General features: G+C 47.1%; 1 protein-coding gene across 17 annotated transcripts in view; it reads right to left on the reverse strand.

The window, feature by feature from the left end:
- Window positions 1-18,630, reverse strand: part of birc6 (baculoviral IAP repeat containing 6) — a 160,370-nt gene that overhangs the window by 97,006 nt on the left and 44,734 nt on the right. For 4 of the 17 annotated variants that reach the window (XM_065023224.1, XM_065023223.1, XM_065023221.1 and 1 more), the window contains exons 31-54: window positions 18,156-18,574; window positions 17,654-17,781; window positions 17,343-17,474; window positions 16,789-17,004; window positions 16,488-16,671; window positions 16,108-16,308; window positions 15,335-15,468; window positions 14,610-14,763; window positions 14,342-14,458; window positions 14,083-14,231; window positions 13,779-13,905; window positions 13,532-13,642; window positions 13,084-13,345; window positions 12,305-12,876; window positions 12,014-12,189; window positions 11,731-11,845; window positions 11,433-11,627; window positions 11,111-11,311; window positions 9,785-10,064; window positions 9,433-9,689; window positions 9,207-9,315; window positions 8,856-9,080; window positions 7,335-8,220; window positions 7,093-7,236 (exon numbers count right to left, since the gene is read on the reverse strand). In XM_065023224.1, the coding sequence (XP_064879296.1) occupies window positions 7,093-7,236; window positions 7,335-8,220; window positions 8,856-9,080; window positions 9,207-9,315; window positions 9,433-9,689; window positions 9,785-10,064; window positions 11,111-11,311; window positions 11,433-11,627; window positions 11,731-11,845; window positions 12,014-12,189; window positions 12,305-12,876; window positions 13,084-13,345; window positions 13,532-13,642; window positions 13,779-13,905; window positions 14,083-14,231; window positions 14,342-14,458; window positions 14,610-14,763; window positions 15,335-15,468; window positions 16,108-16,308; window positions 16,488-16,671; window positions 16,789-17,004; window positions 17,343-17,474; window positions 17,654-17,781; window positions 18,156-18,574 (5,494 nt within the window). The remainder of the gene's footprint in view (window positions 1-7,092; window positions 7,237-7,334; window positions 8,221-8,855; window positions 9,081-9,206; window positions 9,316-9,432; window positions 9,690-9,784; window positions 10,065-11,110; window positions 11,312-11,432; window positions 11,628-11,730; window positions 11,846-12,013; window positions 12,190-12,304; window positions 12,877-13,083; window positions 13,346-13,531; window positions 13,643-13,778; window positions 13,906-14,082; window positions 14,232-14,341; window positions 14,459-14,609; window positions 14,764-15,334; window positions 15,469-16,107; window positions 16,309-16,487; window positions 16,672-16,788; window positions 17,005-17,342; window positions 17,475-17,653; window positions 17,782-18,155; window positions 18,575-18,630) is intronic. The other 13 variants (XM_029669536.2, XM_029669535.2, XM_029669529.2 and 10 more) reach the window with 8 other exon arrangements.

Raw genomic sequence — 18,630 nt, forward strand, 5'->3', positions numbered from 1 at the left:
TGTAACCTAAAAGGCTGTTTGAAACATGCACCTTTAAAAAGGTACTGGTGGCTTTTAGGCAAGTCTGATAGACCTCTCATAGGAAGCTAAATGTTCTAGACTCCATATCTTGGTATGGTAGCTAGTACAATAAAGTACACTATTTTTTAGATAGACAGCAAATCAAAATGTCAAGTTCCCTCCAGTGAGAAGCAGATTAGGGAGAAATTGAGTGAGGCTTTCTTAAATATCAAAGATCAAATTAAGAGTCTTTTCAACGCTGATGAAATAAAAAATGTTGAGCCAGTGTAGAGTAAACCATTAACGTTTTTGTAAATCTAAAAAGGCCTGATGGACAAAAAAAAAGAAGGTAAAAGGCAACACAAAGTCTGACATGAGCTATTTCGGGGTCCTATAAATTCTGCATTGCGGAGAACGTACACGCAATCCAGACATTAAACCGAAATTCAACAGTATTCAAACTTTTGTTGAATTTACAAGGAAATCAACTAAATGTATTTTATTTGTTAGAAAATGCATTAATTTGCCCAAGTTAATCATAAGACATGAAAATGCATCAGTTACCTGGCAGAAAGTGTCATTTTTTGCATCAATCTAGTGGCCATTTGTTTTGCAAACTCTGCAACCACATGACCACTACAGAAACATCTCTAAAGAAAAACATCTTGCTGGTGCACACTTGTAAAAATCATAATTATAAAAATGTTGGTCCCCTGATGTGTTTTAAGCATTGTTGTGGACTTAGAATATCTAATTGCATTGTTTTTCTAATAAATTAACTTTAAAAAATTGACAGCGAAAAAACAGACAAAAACTAAAAACATGGAAAAACTAAACTGCACCAAGAAAAAATATATATATTTTATAGGGCCCTATCTGGGGCTGTTGCAGTGACTGTATTAATGACACATTAGCAGTCATGAGTCATGAACGCCGTAGTCGATACGCGTTATACAACACCATTATACAATACATAGCCTGCTGTATATGCACTGCAGAAGAACACACACAAAAAATATTTAAGATGTCTTTGATACATAATTGGTCGAGCCTATACTCCAAAATTAAACAAATTCTAGTAAATCGCCTTTGATTGTGGACTATATTATATGCATACTGGAGAATGGTTACCTTAAGCTATGCTCCAAATCTTTCAGCCATGAGTCTGGGAAAGAACTTTGATGGAAAATGTTATGTTGGTGCTTTTCTATTTATACACTTCTGTGGTCTGTGTTCGTGCTTTTCTAATAACCGTTTGTGTTCATGAAAGTGACTGATTACACGAATCCTCACTATCAGTATGTGCAATTTGGTAGTACGCCCAGACCCTTGTTTTGAGATTGAAAGCTCTCTCAGTTTCAAGGTCTCAGCATAGAGAGAAGAAGCCTATCAGTCTGTCAAAAGCATGACCCAGTATTGGTCAGTCACATGAATGAAGCAAACGTTGATTCATTAATTTTGGATGAATAAGCTAAATCATGCAAATATAACTTGTCTGTACATAAGAGATCTCACGGGACTTCCCCGGGAGAACTCCTGACAGACGTTTACTGTGGTGCATCAAGTTGGTTGGAACCGCTCCAGTTAACTGATAATAAACAACGATTATTCAAGATGGACTTCGAGTGTCCCTGTATAAGAATTTCCACAATAGAAAGTATAGGCCTAGGCGATGCTATTGGTTTGTTGATTGTACAGGGCGGCTTACAGAGTTAGCCTACAATTATTGTGAATTTGGATTCGATTTTCAATAGTATTTCCATAATTAATAGGCTGCCATTACCTTTAGCTACAGAATCTCTCACTATCGTGCATTTTCATCTCCTCCTCTCTCTCCTTCATTCCTTTCTCAAGCACGCAGAAAGGGGCTGTCAGTTTAATGAAAGGTTTCGTTGTGAAAATATGTTAATATCGATGTTCTCGAACAGATTTCACTTGATTTCCCAAATTAAGCACTGGGTAGCTGCAGGAATAGGGTTGGGGAGCCCATGGCATACAAAGTTCGGTTGGAATATCACCAGCCGTGCAGCGAAAAGCTGCATGCTCCTCAAACAGTGGTTGATGCGTGGCGTGACAACTGTTCTTATAAGCCCAGACATTCCTATATGAAATTGCGTGTGAAAGCAGAGTTTAGATGGGTGCCACTAAAAAGAAGAGATCCCAGCTGCTCATATTAAGCACATGCTCCCCTATAAAACCGGAATAGCCTACCCGGCATGATTGAAAAAAAAAACAGGTGGGAAAGTGGCCTCCATTTGCTATTAGAGCTCATACCGATGACATGTCATTTTTCCCTGGCCCCTGTTCCTGTACATTTGATAATGGGCCATTTCAATCAAAACAAATGTCACATATTAGCAAAGACAAGATTAAATTGAGAATAGTCTGATGGGTGAAAATATGATACCTTGATGAGAGAATAGTATGTGCAGCTTGATGCAACAGAGGGCAAGCTTTTCTTGCTACTTTCTCAAATCATCAATAGCCTGTAGTCGCACCATGCAGCCCATATATATGTGCTGACATCTAAGGCATTCTAAGGTTTGTATCACTCACAATTAAAGTTGCAAAATAACTAAATCTGCCGTATATGACGGGTTTCAAATGATCAATTTAACGCTCAACAGCACTCTCCGGAATGGGAAAAATATCTACTTTTTTAGCGGGTAAATCAGAATTAATATTGCGAGATTGTGGCTTCTATCAATGTAATTATCTGCAGCATTTACAATCCCCCATAACTATTTTAAATATATATCTTCCATAAAATATATGTTCCTTTATTATTTTCCCCTAACCTTTCCACCCCTCCCCTAATTGAAGTAAACTAATTAAAATATTATATTTATTCACCCAAGTAAAACCAAGTAAAATTATTTTATTCTTACAATAAAATCATGAAATAACGGCACGGGACTTAAGCATACATTTGTTGACTTCTGTGATCGAAAAAGCCTTGGTTTCATGCATGTCAACATTAGAAGCCTCCTCCCTAAGTTTGTTTTACTCACTGCCTTAGCACACTCTGCTAACCCTGATGTCCTTGCCGTGTCTGAATCCTGGCTCAGGAAGGCCACCAAAAATTCAGAGATTTCCATACCCAACTATAACATCTTCCGTCAAGATAGAACTGCCAAAGGGGGAGGAGTCGCAGTCTACTGCAGAGATAGCCTGCAAAGTAATGTCATACTTTCCAGGTCCATACCCAAACAGTTCGAACTACTAATTCTGAAAATTACTCTCTCCAGAAATAAGTCTCTCACTGTTGCCGCCTGCTACCGACCCCCCTCAGCTCCCAGCTGTGCCCTGGACACCATTTGTGAATTGATTGCCCCCCATCTAGCTTCTGAGTTTGTTCTGTTAGGTGACCTAAACTGGGATATGCTTAACACCCCGGCAGTCCTACAATCTAAGCTAGATGCCCTCAATCTCACACAAATCATCAAGGAACCCACCAGGTACAACCCTAACTCTGTAAGCAAGGGCACCCTCATAGATGTCATCCTGACCAACTGGCCCTCAAAATACACCTCCGCTGTCTTCAACCAGGATCTCAGCGACCACTGCCTCATTGCCTGTATCCGCTACGGTGCCGCAGTCAAACGACCACCCCTCATCACTGTCAAACGCTCCCTAAAACACTTCTGTGAGCAGGCCTTTCTAATCGACCTGGCCCGGGTATCCTGGAAGGACATTGACCTCATCCCGTCAGTTGAGGATGCCTGGTCATTCTTTAAGAGTAACTTCCTCACCATATTAGATAAGCATGCTCCGTTCAAAAAATGCAGAACTAAGAACAGATACAGCCCTTGGTTCACTCCAGAACTGACTGCCCTCGAACAGCACAAAAACATCCTGTGGCGGACTGCAATAGCATCAAACAGTCCCCGCGATATGCAACTGTTCAGGGAAGTCAGGAACCAATACACGCAGTCAGCAAAGGCCAGCTTCTTCAGGCAGAAGTTTGCATCCTGTAGCTCCAACTCCAAAAAGTTCTGGGACACTGAAGTCCATGGAGAACAAGAGCACCTCCTCCCAGCTGCCCACTGCACTGAGGCTAGGGAACACGGTCACCACCGACAAATCCATGATTATCGAAAACTTCAACAAGCATTTCTCAACGGCTGGCCATGCCTTCCGCCTGGCTACTCCTACCTCGGCCAACAGCTCCGGCCCCCCCGCAGCTCCTCGCCCAAGCCTCTCCAGGTTCTCCTTTACCCAAATCCAGATAGCAGATGTTCTGAAAGAGCTGCAAAACCTAGACCCGTACAAATCAGCTGGGCTTGACAATCTGGACCCTCTATTTCTGAAACTATCCGCCGCCATTGTAGCAACCCCTATTACCAGCCTGTTCAACCTCTCTTTCATATCGTCTGAGATCCCCAAGGATTGGAAAGCTGCCGCAGTCATCCCCCTCTTCAAAGGGGGAGACACCCTGGGCCCAAACTGTTACAGACCTATATCCATTCTGCCCTGCCTATCTAAGGTCTTCGAAAGCCAAGTCAACAAACAGGTCACTGACCATCTCGAATCCCACCGTACCTTCTCCGCTATGCAATCTGGTTTCCGAGCCGGTCACGGGTGCACCTCAGCCACACTCAAGGTACTAAACGACATCATAACCGCCATCGATAAAAGACAGTACTGTGCAGCCGTCTTCATCGACCTTGCCAAGGCTTTCGACTCTGTCAATCACCATATTCTTATCGGCAGACTCAGTAGCCTCGGCTTTTCGGATGACTGCCTTGCCTGGTTCACCAATTACTTTGCAGACAGAGTTCAGTGTGTCAAATCGGAGGGCATGTTGTCCGGTCCTCTGGCAGTCTCTATGGGGGTGCCACAGGGTTCAATTCTCGGGCCGACTCTTTTCTCTGTGTATATCAATGATGTTGCTCTTGCTGCGGGCGATTCCCACCTCTACGCAGACGACACCATTCTATACACTTTCGGCCCGTCATTGGACACTGTGCTATCTAACCTCCAATCGAGCTTCAATGCCATACAACACTCCTTCCGTGGCCTCCAACTGCTCTTAAACGCTAGTAAAACCAAATGCATGCTTTTCAACCGATCGCTGCCTGCACCCGCTTGCCCGACTAGCATCACCACACTGGATGGTTCCGACCTTGAATATGTGGACACCTATAAGTACCTAGGTGTCTGGCTAGACTGCAAACTCTCCTTCCAGACCCATATCAAACATCTCCAATCGAAAATCAAATCAAGAGTCGGCTTTCTATTCCGCAACAAAGCCTCCTTCACTCACGCTGCCAAGCTTACCCTAGTAAAACTGACTATCCTACCGATCATCGACTTCGGCGATGTCATCTACAAAATGGCTTCCAACACTCTTCTCAGCAAACTGGATGCAGTTTATCACAGTGCCATCCGTTTTGTCACTAAAGCACCTTATACTACCCACCACTGCGACTTGTATGCTCTAGTCGCCAGACCCACTGGCTCCAGGTCATCTACAAGGCCATGCTAGACAAAGCTCCGCCTTATCTCAGCTCACTGGTCACGATGGCAACACCCATCCGTAGCACGCGCTCCAGCAGGTGTATCTCATTGAGCATCCCCAAAGCCAACACCTCATTCGGCCGCCTTTCGTTCCAGTACTCTGCTGCCTGTGACTGGAACGATTTGCAAAAATCGCTGAAGTTGAGACTTTTATCTCCTCACCAACTTCAAACATCAGCTATCTGAGCAGCTAACCGATCGCTGCAGCTGTACATAATCTATTGGTAAATAGCCCACCCATTTTCACCTACCTCATCCCCACAGTTTTTATTTATTTACTTTTCTGCTCTTTTGCACACAAATATCTCTACCTGTACATGATCATCTGATCATTTATCACTCCAGTGTTAATCTGCAATATTGTAATTATTTGCCTACCCCCTCATGCCTTTTGCACACATTGTATATAGACTCCCCTTTTTTTTCTCTACTGTGTTATTGACTTGTTAATTGTTTACTCCATGTGTAACTCTGTGTTGTCTGTTCACTCTGCTATGCTTTATCTTGGCCAGGTCGCAGTTGCAAATGAGAACCTGTTCTAAACTAGCCTACCTGGTTAAATAAAGGTGAAATAAAAAATAAAAAAATAAAAAATGTCTTGTCTGCTAAACAAACAAGCCTACAGCATGACCCACAGCTAAAAAAACATACAGTAGGTCAACTCATATTCTGTTCTTCTGAAATACATTTTCTTTAAAACCTGACTAAAATAAAAAGGGATTTATTGTGATGTGTATATTAAATAGATTTAGACTTTTTTTTAAATGTAGATGTTCCAAAGGCACGCATCAGCGGCTTGTATGCGTGGAGACCCGGAAACTATAAACGTGTTTGTTAATTAACGGTCAATTACAGAGAGACTGGCAGTCTTTTGCTGGAGAATAACCGGCTGACAAAATATCATGACCACCACAGCCCTAGCCCTACCTAATGTGTAAACACATTATCATGTAGACCCATCCTGCTATTAATCACCTACTGATCATACATAATTAACCTTCACTGATGTGATTCCCAAGACACCTTGTGTAATTAAGCACACAAATGACCTAAATTAGAGGTATGTTTGAGGTATGCTTGGCTCGTCATGCATAACCAGGAACCTTTTGGCATGCCGTTCACAAGTCATCCTTCACCTTGCCCATGGAATGACCCTTACCCTTCCCTGACAGTGTTTAATATCACCAAAACGGGATGGGGCAGAATAATGAGGACAATGACAGGCTGGAGGTTCAAATTAAATTAGCTTTAGACAATTGAAACCACTTTCTCTCCCCCTTCCATGACTGCTCGATAAACTGCTCGCATGACAACTAATCATTGAGGAGGGTGAAATATGGAGCATTATTTTGACTGAGGTGCAGTGCTGTTTCTCCGACAAGCATCAGTCTGGGGAAAGCCTACAAGTGAGTGTGGAGGGACTTTCTGTACTGCTGGGCTGGCCTCTTGTGGTCATCTTGGGATATCACATCACTCTGACAGTTCTTTCCTTTCCAATTTGGAGGAGAATAAAATTGCTCCAAGTAAGGTGAGCTGATCCTAGATCAGAGCCTACGGAAACTTGGTACCCACCGGACAGGGCGACTGCAGGAAGACTGTGACCTTCTCATCCTCTAGCATGAGCTGCAGGAAGAGCCTGCGGATGAAGCCAGAGATGTTGCCAGAGACAGGCACGCTTCCACGCTGGGGGGCCGACTGGAAGAGCTCACACAGCACCTACAGAGAACAAGAGCCCACCAAAGACACACGTTAGTAATCTATCAGATACGGTTGGTCAGGGTGGAAATGTGTGTAGTCAATGCATTCCACTGGACCTGTGCCATGAGCCGCTGGTTGTTGGGGTGACAGGAGATGCACTGCAGGAAGAAGGCCACTGTGGCGTTCTCGATTGCAGTCCTCTGCTGGGTGGTGAGCCCGCTGCCCCTGGTCGAGGAGGCCAGAGAGTAGCGCGACCCTGAAGGCTGGGGTGGGGGAGGAGGAGGGGGGCAGCACGCACCACCGGAGGCAGCAGAGTGAGCTCCCGCGTGCCCATGGACACCGCTGGTTCCCCCTGCGCTGGCGCTGCTGTGGCAAAGCAGGAACAGCAAAGCGGTCCATAGCAGGTTCACCTCAGGCCCACCGAGCCAGTCCTTCATGGCATGACTGTTCCCAACCTCAGTGAGGAAACGCAGCACTGGGGCTGCCAGCTCTGCAGACAAGGACGCCCTGCTCTGAGAGGAAGATGACGAAGAGGAGTGGTGGTTGTGATGGTGCTGCCGTCGTTCGGCCTGGGCGGTGGAGGGCAGAGGCAGGCCAGCTGCAGCCAGGAGACCACAGCAGAGTCCGGCCAGGCTGCGGACCAGCAGAGAGGGCAGGCCTGAGTCCAGCAGCTGCTCTATCGCCCCGGGTGACTGGGAGGCTGCAGCCAGAGTGGTCAGTTGAGACTCAGACAAGGCGATGGGTGGCCGCGCATGTTTGGAATCGTCAGTGAGGCCAGCGCTGGTGGTGGCGTTAGCGCTGCTGAGGTCGTGCTGTTTCTTGCCGTCGTCCGTCATGGAGAGGCGGTGCTGGGCGGCGGTGGGTGGGGCTACGAAGCCCATCCAGGACATTAGCAGAGAGAAGTAGCTGGGGTGGATGTGGCACATGGAGCAGAGCAGGCTGTCTACTGCCTTCTTCAGCACCATGTTACACGGCAGGGACATGGACCAGTTGTACAGTAGTCTACAGGAGAGACAGGGACAACAGTATAAACAAAGCAAGCAACACTCACAGCTATCCCTCTAAAATCAACAGGTCAGAAACCTTAATCCTTCAGAATATTTTCACTCCAAAAGTATTGGCAGTGACACATTTGTATTTGTTTTGGCTCTTTACTCCAGCACTTTGTATTTGAAAGTATACAATGACTGACTTTAAAGTGCACTGTCAGCTTTAATTTGAGGGCATTTTCATCCATACTGGGTAAACCACTTAAAAATGGGATGTAAATACCCTTAAATTAAAGCTGACAGTGGAGCTCACTGTATGTTTTGTACTTTGTTTTCCCTTTTCGATGTAAAGTGTTTACAGAGTATATATGCAGTATTCATGTTTACAGAGGATGTGTGTAAAATGTAAGACATACTAAGATGGGGATGAGAGGAACTTTAGAGACTTAATCTACAGCTTGAAAACATCAGGGAGCTGTTTCCTCACCAGGGTACAAAAAAACTAATGTTCTTCAAACTGATGGCTCATAGCATGCGAAAGCTCTGCTTAGCTTTTCATGACTAAACAAAGAGTACAGAATCACAGTGGATGAGCTAGACTGAGTAAAGGACCGACCAGTTTTTATTTTCTGACAATATAGCACTTACTCAAAGAGCTCTCTGTTGAGCAGCACTGGGAGGTCGTAGTTCACGGGCAACTCGTAACTGTGCCACAAGATGGCCGCCACACCGTGGAGGTGGGAGGGAGAGGGCATGACGAGGCCATACTCCCGTGACGAGGAGCTGCTCTGGCGGATGTAGCCCACGGGGCCACTCCTCTTGTGTGCCGCCACCAGCGACGAGTCATGGACCCATTGGAGAAGGGCGTGGATCCTGGAAGGAGAGACAGGAATTACTTGGTCAATATTAACATATCGAGCTGCTTTCACAGATCCAGAATACATAGACCTAGCAGTACTAGGCTCAATACTACACCAGTAGATGTTAAGTGGTCTTTACCTATCCTTAGTCGCAAGATCCTGGGTGGTTCCCAGCTGGTACAGGATGTCAATGGTGGAGTCTGAAGAGAGTCCGTTGAGCCTTCCGAAGAGCAGGGGACTGTTGAGGTCTAAACAGAAAAATCACAATGATTCAAGTACAATGAGAAAAGGCCAAGACCTATTTGTGAGATTAAAATGAGTACAATGTGATCAATGAGCATTTTATTAACGTGGCGGCTATGTACTCGTAGGGTCAGTGCCGGAGGCTGCACAGTTCCTCAGCAGGATGTCAATGAGCTTTAGGCCGATGCGGGTGGACTGGAGGCCGATCTTGACCAGCACGGCCTCGATGTTAGGCGAGTGCATGCCGCAGTAGGGAGACATAAGCAGGGCGGCGCAGGTTTGGAGCAGATTGGCAGTGGGGGCAGCGGCGCTGGCCATCGTGGCCTCCAGGTCACTGACGTGGGTCAGACAGTGGTGAAGCAGACGTAGCCAGCCAATACTGTGGGAGAGAGACAGATGGCAAGGTCACAGGTTAGGGAGAGAGATTTGCTGTGGCACAAGTGATTTTTTTTTATATGACACTCTAACCTCTACCTGGTTTTAGAGACCTGGTCCTCGGAGGGCAGGAAGGGGTTGTTGACGGTGGCTGAGGAGGTGTTGCCGAAGGCGGTGAGGCCAAGCAGTTTGATCTGGGACAGGCCCAGTGTGCTGGCGTCGCGGGGCCGGTGGAGCCTCAGACACACCGCAGATGCCACCTCAGCCTTCACCAGCTGGATCTTGATGTAGGTGAGGCCACTGGTGATGATGGGTGTGGACAGAGGCAGCATGTTGACCCCGTCCGCACTGATCTCAACCGAGACCGAGGAGGGGCAGGCTTCGGAGAGGACAAAGAGACTGCAGAGTTAGCAATAGTAGATGAGGGTGGAGTATGTTCAACTTAAATTTACTCCAACTGGTACCGTCTGGCACAGAAGCATGAAAAATCCATGCAAGTTTTTGCATATTTAGAATGGCACTAGACAAATTATGGTGGAAAATAAGTATTTGGTCACCTACAAACAAGCAAGATTTCTGGCTCTCGCAGACCTGTAACTTCTTCTTTAAGAGGCTCCTCTGTCCTCCACTCGTTAACTGTATTAATGGCACCTGTTTGAACTTGTTATCAGTATAAAAGACACCTGTCTACAACCTCAAATAGTCACACTCCAAACTCCACTATGGCCAAGACCAGAGAGCTGTCAAAGGACACCAGAAACAAAATTGTAGACCTGCACCAACTGGGAAGCCTGAATCTGCAATAGGTAAGCAGCTTGGTTTGAAGAAATCAACTGTGGGAGCAATTATTAGGAAGTGGAAGACATACAAGACCACTGATAATCTCCCTCGATCTGGGGCTCCACGCAAGATCTCACCCCGTGGGGTCAAAATGATCACAAGAACGGTGAGCAAAAATCCCAGAACCACACGGGGGACCTAGTGAATGACCTGCAGAGAGCTGGGACCAAAGTAACAAAGCCTACCATCAGTAACACACTACGCCGCCAGGGACTCAAATCCTGCAGTGCCAGACGTGTCCCCCTGCTTAAGCCAGTACATGTCCAGGCCTGTCTGAAGTTTGCTAGAGAGCATTTGGATGATCCAGAAGAAGACACTGGTAGGTTAATATTTGAGTGGGTGAAATAAGCGGATCATTAGGAAAACTGTGCTTAAGGGGCAGTAGACGGTGTGCCCTTAAGGCACTGAAGCAGAGAGGCACAGATCTCCTGCTGGAACCAGAGAGGCGCAAGTCCTGCTGGTTTTCACTTAAACTATCAATTAGATAACTAGTGTCATTGATTGGCAAGAAAATTCTCATAACGGTTTATATTTAATTCAGTCTCTGATTAAAAGACAACTGCTCTGTACTATTGCTGTACTCACTGGCGAGGGAGGCCAGGTGTGGCTGGATGTGCAGCTCTTTCAGCAGCACGGCAGCAGGGAGGTGGATGGTGAGGTCACACCACGCCTCCTCTGGCAGGAAGATGTAGGACCAGGCCGCTGAGCGTGCCCGTCTGTGAGGGGGCGTGGCCTGAAGGAGGACCTCTGCCGGCTGGGCCGTGGGGCTGCTGGAGGTGATGGTGCCTGCAGAGGGATAAACAGCATTCAATAGGACACATGCACATTTTGACATCAAATAGAGGACAAAGGAAAAACACAAGGCAAACTGCAATCATTCAAACACGACAGGGAAAGCTCCACATACCGAGCGGAGCAAAGTTGTGGAGTCCCTCTGCGTTGTCGGGCTCGGAGGCTAGGACCCGGGCTTTGAGGCTGCCGTCAGCAGCCTTCCCTGGGCCAGTGTCCAGGAACTTCATGATGGTGGACACCATGCTTCGTGCCGTGTTCACTATGGCCCGTGTGCTGGTCACCATGTTGTTACAGATCAACTGAACCCCACCTGCACGCAGGTTGAATACAAACACAATGTGTTTAGTCTAATGGACCGTATACTAGGATATTTCCCCAAATGTGTGTGTATGTATATAGGTAGGTGTGCGCACCCATGTCGTGGAATGCCTTAAGTGCCTCGCTGGTGTCCAGCACTCGGAGGATGAACCAGAGCAGAGGTTCAGACAGCTGGCATGTAGACAGAGAGCCCTGGGAGAAATACAAAGACTGCTTGAGGTTTAAAAACTTTCAGCATCAATGGGTCAAACAGTCAGATATATAACAAACAGAAGTACTACACAAGCTACGTTTTTTTCCCCCTCAATCTTTTAATCTTCACAAGTAAATGTCTAAACAGAAAGATCTAATGCCAGCCATGGCTGAGCTCAGTCTTACCTGTCTGCCCATGTACCCACAAGCCATGTAGGTGAGGATGGGCTGCAGCATAACCTGCACCGAGGTGGCCCTCTTGCTCAGAGAGGTGAGGATGGTGAACAGGCCGTCTCCTACAGAAATGGCATCTAGTCCACCATGGAAGTTCTCATGCTTGGTCAGGTGGAGACCACTAGCCCCTACAGACAGGAAAGTATCATCAATAACAAACATTTCAATATAGTAAAATCGGCTCATAGGTGATCCATATTAATAATGCTAATGCTTTCAAAAGGTAAGTGCGCAGATGCCTACCTATGATCATAGCCATGGCGCTGCTGTTGCACTGGCCCAGAGCCGAGAGGATCTGGCTCATGATCTGCTGGTTGGCCAGCACCAGGTCAGCCACTCCGGCAGCAGGGCCCTGGTTAGGGGTGGCCCCTCCCGCTGCCCCCTCCTTGCTGCCGCACACCTTCTCCTCGTCCGACGCGCTGCTGTCCGACGCCCCGCTTCCCGCCGGGGGCAGACGCCCGCTGAACTCACGGTCGCCGGACAGGGGCAGCTGAACCAGGGCGTTGACTAGCTTAAGCAGGTCGAACATGAGTTGGTCGCGCGTGGTCTCACCGCACACCGCCTTGGCGTCACCGGGCCGGATGATGTTGGCGAAGAGGCCTCCAAAGCAGGCGCGGGCGCCCACAGAGCTGTCGGAGCCGCTGCGGGACACCACCTTGTCAGAGCAGGTGATGTAGTGGTGCACCAGGAAGGTGATTGACTCGATGACAGAGGAGATGGTGCTCACCGACACCACCTCAAAGTTCTGCTCCAGGGTGAACTCTAACAGCTTGACCTGAGCGTCCAGAGGACCCTGGCCTGACTGGAAGGGACCCCTAAAGGAAGACGAGAAGAGAGTCATTGACGCTGGCACTTTACAACAATTCAGTGTACTGTATTGTGATGGAATCAAAAGGATGGCTTTTGTTGCTGCCCAGCTATAACATCAGATAAATTGAAGATGACTAGCGGTCATTTGAATAATGTCTATTAAGTGCTGGGGTGGAACAAAAAGCTGCTCTTGATGCCTCTAGACAACCTACCTCTCAGTGGACAGGATGTGCATCAGTTTGAGCAGGAACTCGCTAAACATCTGTGGGCAGGTGGAAGAGAGGTGCACCTGGAGCCTGGTGAGGAACTCTTGCATAGCTTGGGTGGCAGTGGGGCCGACCTGGGAGCTGTACTGGCTGGTGCCATGGGGGTTGCACCCAGAGAGGAATCGTACAAGCACGTGCACCAGTGTAGGGTCCGACACCATCTGCTGGGCCGTGCTCTCATGAGCTCCCATCCCACTGCTGGAGGCTGCTGACACACAGGACAAACACACACTCGATTAAAAAGGAGTACTGTTGAAGGTCCTTTGGGTTTTAATTATCTTTGGTTACACTGCAACTTCAATATACATTTGACTATTTCACAATCCTCAATGTGAAACATCAGTGGGTGTGGCACTGTGTCTTGAGAGTGAGACCCTATTAAGGGTGGACTCACCACTGGAGGGCATGTTGGTCATGAGGGTAAGGGAGTGAAGCACCAGACACCAGGTCCTCAGGGAGGTGTTGGGGTACCAGGCTAGCACTGACAGGAAACTGCTGATAGAGGCTGCATTGAAACACAAGAGACAGAGGTTTAACATACAAACACATGTACACATACCCATATGAAAAAACTAAAAGTGAATGGTTTGAGAGTTAAGCAGAAAAGGGAGTGGATTGAGAGACATAGAGTGACCTCTGACCTTGGTTGAGTGGGATGGTGGGCACTCTACTGGCATTGAACATGAAGATGTCAGATCCACTTTCCTCAGTGCCCCCAGAGCATGAGTTGAGACTGAGGGTTAGCCACAGCTGCAGCATAGACTCCAACTAAAGCAAAAAAATGTGAGAGCACTGAATCTACAGATCCACTAATCCAGGGTAACAAACATTCTTGGAATGGTCCAGCTCTGTGGAGGATGAGTAAAACTGAGGGATTTGCATCAAGTCAATCAAGTCTTCTGGAGTAGTAGAGACCCTTAACTAAACAGTCTGTTGGTGACTGACCTGTACGTGGTGCACCTGGAGCATGGAGAATAGCTTGTTGAAGCAGGCACTCAGCATGGGGATGGAGGAGGCCTGTACCATTAGGCTGCTTCCTGGGGGGGAGCCCCCCCGTAGCAAAGAATCATCTGTCCCGTTGGATGCCTTAGACACTGGCGAGAGAGAGGGACACAGAAGGGTCAGCCATCTGATGTTTCACCAAGCTTGAAATATTTTTCCAAGACTGACATGTCTATAAATCATTTGTTTCTTAGGTGTAGACCTGCAGGGGAGGTTGATGTGAGTGCCTGCAAGATGGAGTCTGCCTCCAATGTGGCCATCATCTTGAGCATAAGCTCAGCCTGCTGCTCCAGCCCTACCTCCAGGCGGGCGTCCAGAGCTGCGGGAGAGGTCAAAGGTCAGGGTTATAAGGCAGAATGTATTGCTTTACACACATGAAATATGCTAGAGTGCAAAGACAAGCAGTGGTGTGGAGTCCGAGATGAGACTAAACTTTGGAGATGATATCAGGATACAAAATGCACCTTCACCTTGTGACACGGAGATGGAGAGACTCTGAGACCCAGGCTTTTCGACAACAGCCGGGGGCTTGGACACAGCAATCCCTACTCCCCCTATGTAGGGGTTGTAACCGTAAGTGCCATAGTCAGCACCCCAGTAGTCATACCAGGTGCTGCTAATGGGCTGTAGGGAGAGAGAGAGAGACAAGAGAAACGCAGTCATTCCTCTCAGATGCTAGGTACCTGTATAACATGACATGCACACAAACACTACATTCCTTCGCGTGCAATGGCAGAGGAGTTTTTTTCCAGAAAGAAAAGTAAGAGTGAAGAGAATAACACTTTCCCAAGTTCGTTAGTTTGATTGATTGGGACTACATACAGAAAATTGCTTTGAGACTCAAAAAGCCTGAGTCGAGTTAAATTGGGAAGTTCTATGGAGAAGTGAGGGTGCAGGGCTAAGGGGGAGGTGGTGCTGGGGAGGGATTCAATAAAACTAACTTTGTATGACACACACATTTATGTATTTATTTAGAGCAGAAATTGAACATTATAGTTTTACATTTGAAAAGCTACATCATTGATCAGTGGGGTTTATTTAAGTTAATGTACCACTGATGTTTGTTTTGGGCAGAATCAATGAGTCCCAGGGGTGATGCTTTCAATAACTCAATATAAAATGCAAGAGAGCATTAAATAAGAGAAAGAAGGGAGTGGAATAGAAAACACGCAGTTGAAACATGCAAGTTACGTACCTTAAAGACTTTGGCGGCGAGGGGATCTTTTTCCAAATCAATATCTAAAGGATCAATATCAACATCCATGAGGTCTTGTAGCAAGTCAAAGTCAATGTCTTTATCTTTTTCCAAAGATGACAGAGGTGGAGCACCTTTGAATAACGAAAAGAGCTTTAATATTGCCAAGCAAGCACACTAAACCAGAAAACTCAGAGGCCTTCTTTTAGGAAATTACTAGGCAATTTTAAGGCCTACAAAAAATTGGTTGGCCCACTAAATCATCAAGCTCTGACAACTTTGACCAAAATTCTGACTTGGTATTAACGCTCAAAATATGTGCTTTTGTGTAGCCCATTGATGATGTCAAGGGCATTAAGATTTGTGATAGTTTGAATTCAGTTACGCAATCTCAAGTCAGGATTTCTACCATGAATTATTGCAACTTTTGCCCAAATTAAATAATAGTCTGAGGAAAATAACAACCACCCCTTAAAGCATTTTGATATCTTACAGGCAGTAAATCTACACTGTTTGAACTCAATATCCAAAAAGGTAAACATAACAAACCAGTCCATTCCGAATTAAACTGGTTAGAGAAGCTCTGAATGCTCTCCTTTAAAATAAAACTGTCAGAACAGGAAGCCACACAAAATACAGAAAAAATACTGAGAATAAACATGCAGCTAGCTAAAAGGGGAAAAAAGAAAAACAATTTAACACAAATGCATTCATCATGATAAGTGAGGGGGTCCATGTGTAAAATGTGATTGAGGACTGGCCTACCAACGCACTTTGGAAAACAGAGGAGGTCCCAGGAGTACCTGCGATGATATCCGGAGACAGGGCCTCGTCAATGGTTTCCACGAGGGGGATGGGGGTGGGCTGGGCTAGGGAGTCGTCAGAGTCTATCCCTGCTGAGGACGATGCCCCTGCTTCCTCGCCCACCGCCCCCTCGTCCATACCATCCAGGGACCCTGGGGACAGCAGCTCCCCTAAGGAGAGGAGAGCGGTCAGAAGAAGGTTAGTGTTGTGAGAAATTAAACAACTAAAGACTGCTAGCAACGCAAATATTCACCATATCTATAATAGAATACCAGGTTTAGCTAGAAAACAGAGTTCTTCAATGACATGAGAATTGAACAGTGACTTGAATTGTAGCAGCTACCCCTACCTGCCAGGATGTCCTGCAGCATGCAGGTGAGGGAGTACTGGGCCCAGGCCCCTCCCCAGGAGATGTCCCCCCTGTTGAAGTCTGTCCCCACCAGCAGCAACAGCAGACGCTCCAGCTGGTGCTCCGACACCACCTCACACAGGTGGATAGTGGGCCTGGTGGCGTTGGCTATCCTGGCCAAGACCTGAAAGGTCAAATCAGACATGTGATCAGCATAACTTTCTGACAATGTATGCATTTACATAGTGCCAACCCAATCCCAATTCAAGGAACACAAATCAAAGTTGCTGGCAGTGCATACCTTGCAGACGAACAGCAGGAGGTCGGCGTGACAGGTGAAGTCCATGGAGAGGAGGAAAAGGGACAGTTTCTGCACCACGGAGATGCAGCGCTCGTGGGCCAGTGTGAAGGGCAGAGGCTCCACCTCTGGGGCCTCTTTGGCGGCCGTGGCCTCTGTGTCCAGGGTGGAGCGGGGCCACTCAGCTGTACGCCTCAGACGGATCAGGTCCTTAAAGTGCTGCCATGGAGAGAGATGTGGGGAGAGATGGAGAGAGCGAGAAATAGATGGAGGCAGATGTCAGGCAGCGGAAGTCAATTAATACACATGGTTTAATCTATCCCTATTCCAACTGGCATATTTGTAACCTGTGTGAGTGTGTTGGTGCACACGCTATGCTAACTACATGTGCAGATTGGTCATAACTTGTTGAAAGGTGACCCAAAAACCTATTTGATTAATATTTTTGTGTTACCAAGATGAGAGAAAAATAATGATTTCATTCTTAGTCATTCGATTTCTACGGGAAAACCCTTTGCTATTCCAACTTTCCTTTTCAGAGCTTCTGAAATCCTCACCTTGGATGTGGCCTGTTTCAGCTTGGCCTGCTCCACCAGCAGTTTGTATGAGGAGCCTTTGTTGCTCTGGATCTTCTCCTTCTCAATTTGCTCCACCAAAGCCTTCTGTTTTGCCTTCAATAGATTTAACTGCTACAATGAAAAGGACAGGATAAATAAACACCGTGAAGACCATCTTTTACATGACTTGATGCAAAGCCAGTAGTAAGAGGGAGAACACAATAACTGTGACTAACACAGATTTACGGGAGAGATTCACAACTCCCTGACGTTTTTGAGACGGACCGGACGTTGGATTTGGACACATTTACCTGTTTATGGTGCACCAGCTGTTTGCGGATCTTGCGGGAGTACAGGCGATCCAGGCTGCTGTTGCCTTTGGCTGAGCGGTTAGAGCTGGAGGACTGGAGGCTGTTATTTATAAAGCTCCACTGATTACCTTGATTCATTGGAGAGAGATGGGGGAAAAGGCACGTTAGAGTTGGGTTTTTGGTTCCAAATCAATGTGCAATAATATTACCCTGTTAATATGATTCGTGGTTCTCAAAACTTAATACTTTTTTTGTAATAAAACCTTGTTGATTTTATAGCTAGCCTCGCAGACAAAGAGTAGTAGGATAAAAGTTTATCCTAAGCCTATAACATCACTCGTGTAACCAGGCTGTTAGAAAATATTTTTAAAAAGAGTCAAAAAGCAGGGAATAGGGTAGACAAAACAATAAATATGATCAGTGTCGTGATTGCTTGGCCTCATAAGTCCTCAGCAGCACATCTCATTGGAGAGCTACACCGCCCTAGCCTACACTACGCTACCTGTCAAGGTGCGCTCCCTCTCCTTCCCTCCCAGGTGCTTCTTGCCTGCAGACGCCTCGTCCTCCACACTGGCCACGTAGTCCAGCAGCCGCGACACAAGCATCACCACCCAGCTGATCATGGGGACGTCCAACACACCTGCCGCACACACAGACACACACTCATAGGTTGCTGGTTGAGTCCAGAGCCCTGGGAGCCCGGTGCTGGGGCCAGGGACCACCCCAGCCCCCCATCCATGCTGCCAGCCCCAGCCCAGGGACCCGCCACCTCCGGCTAGCCCACCTTCAGTCCTGTGATGGGCAGCCGCCATAGGCTGCTGTAGGGGGGACAGCAGGCTGTCCAGCAGGTTAAGTAGCCCCTCCAGCACGCCGCTGTTGCTCAAGGATCTTTGGCCGATGCAGGACAGGAGCATGAAGACCCTGAGGGACGACACATATAGGACCCGGTCAATCTCCGCAACATGGAAGCACAAATC

Source organism: Oncorhynchus nerka, linkage group LG10 (genome assembly GCF_034236695.1).
Source record: "Oncorhynchus nerka isolate Pitt River linkage group LG10, Oner_Uvic_2.0, whole genome shotgun sequence".
Taxonomy (NCBI): Eukaryota; Metazoa; Chordata; class Actinopteri; order Salmoniformes; family Salmonidae; genus Oncorhynchus; species Oncorhynchus nerka.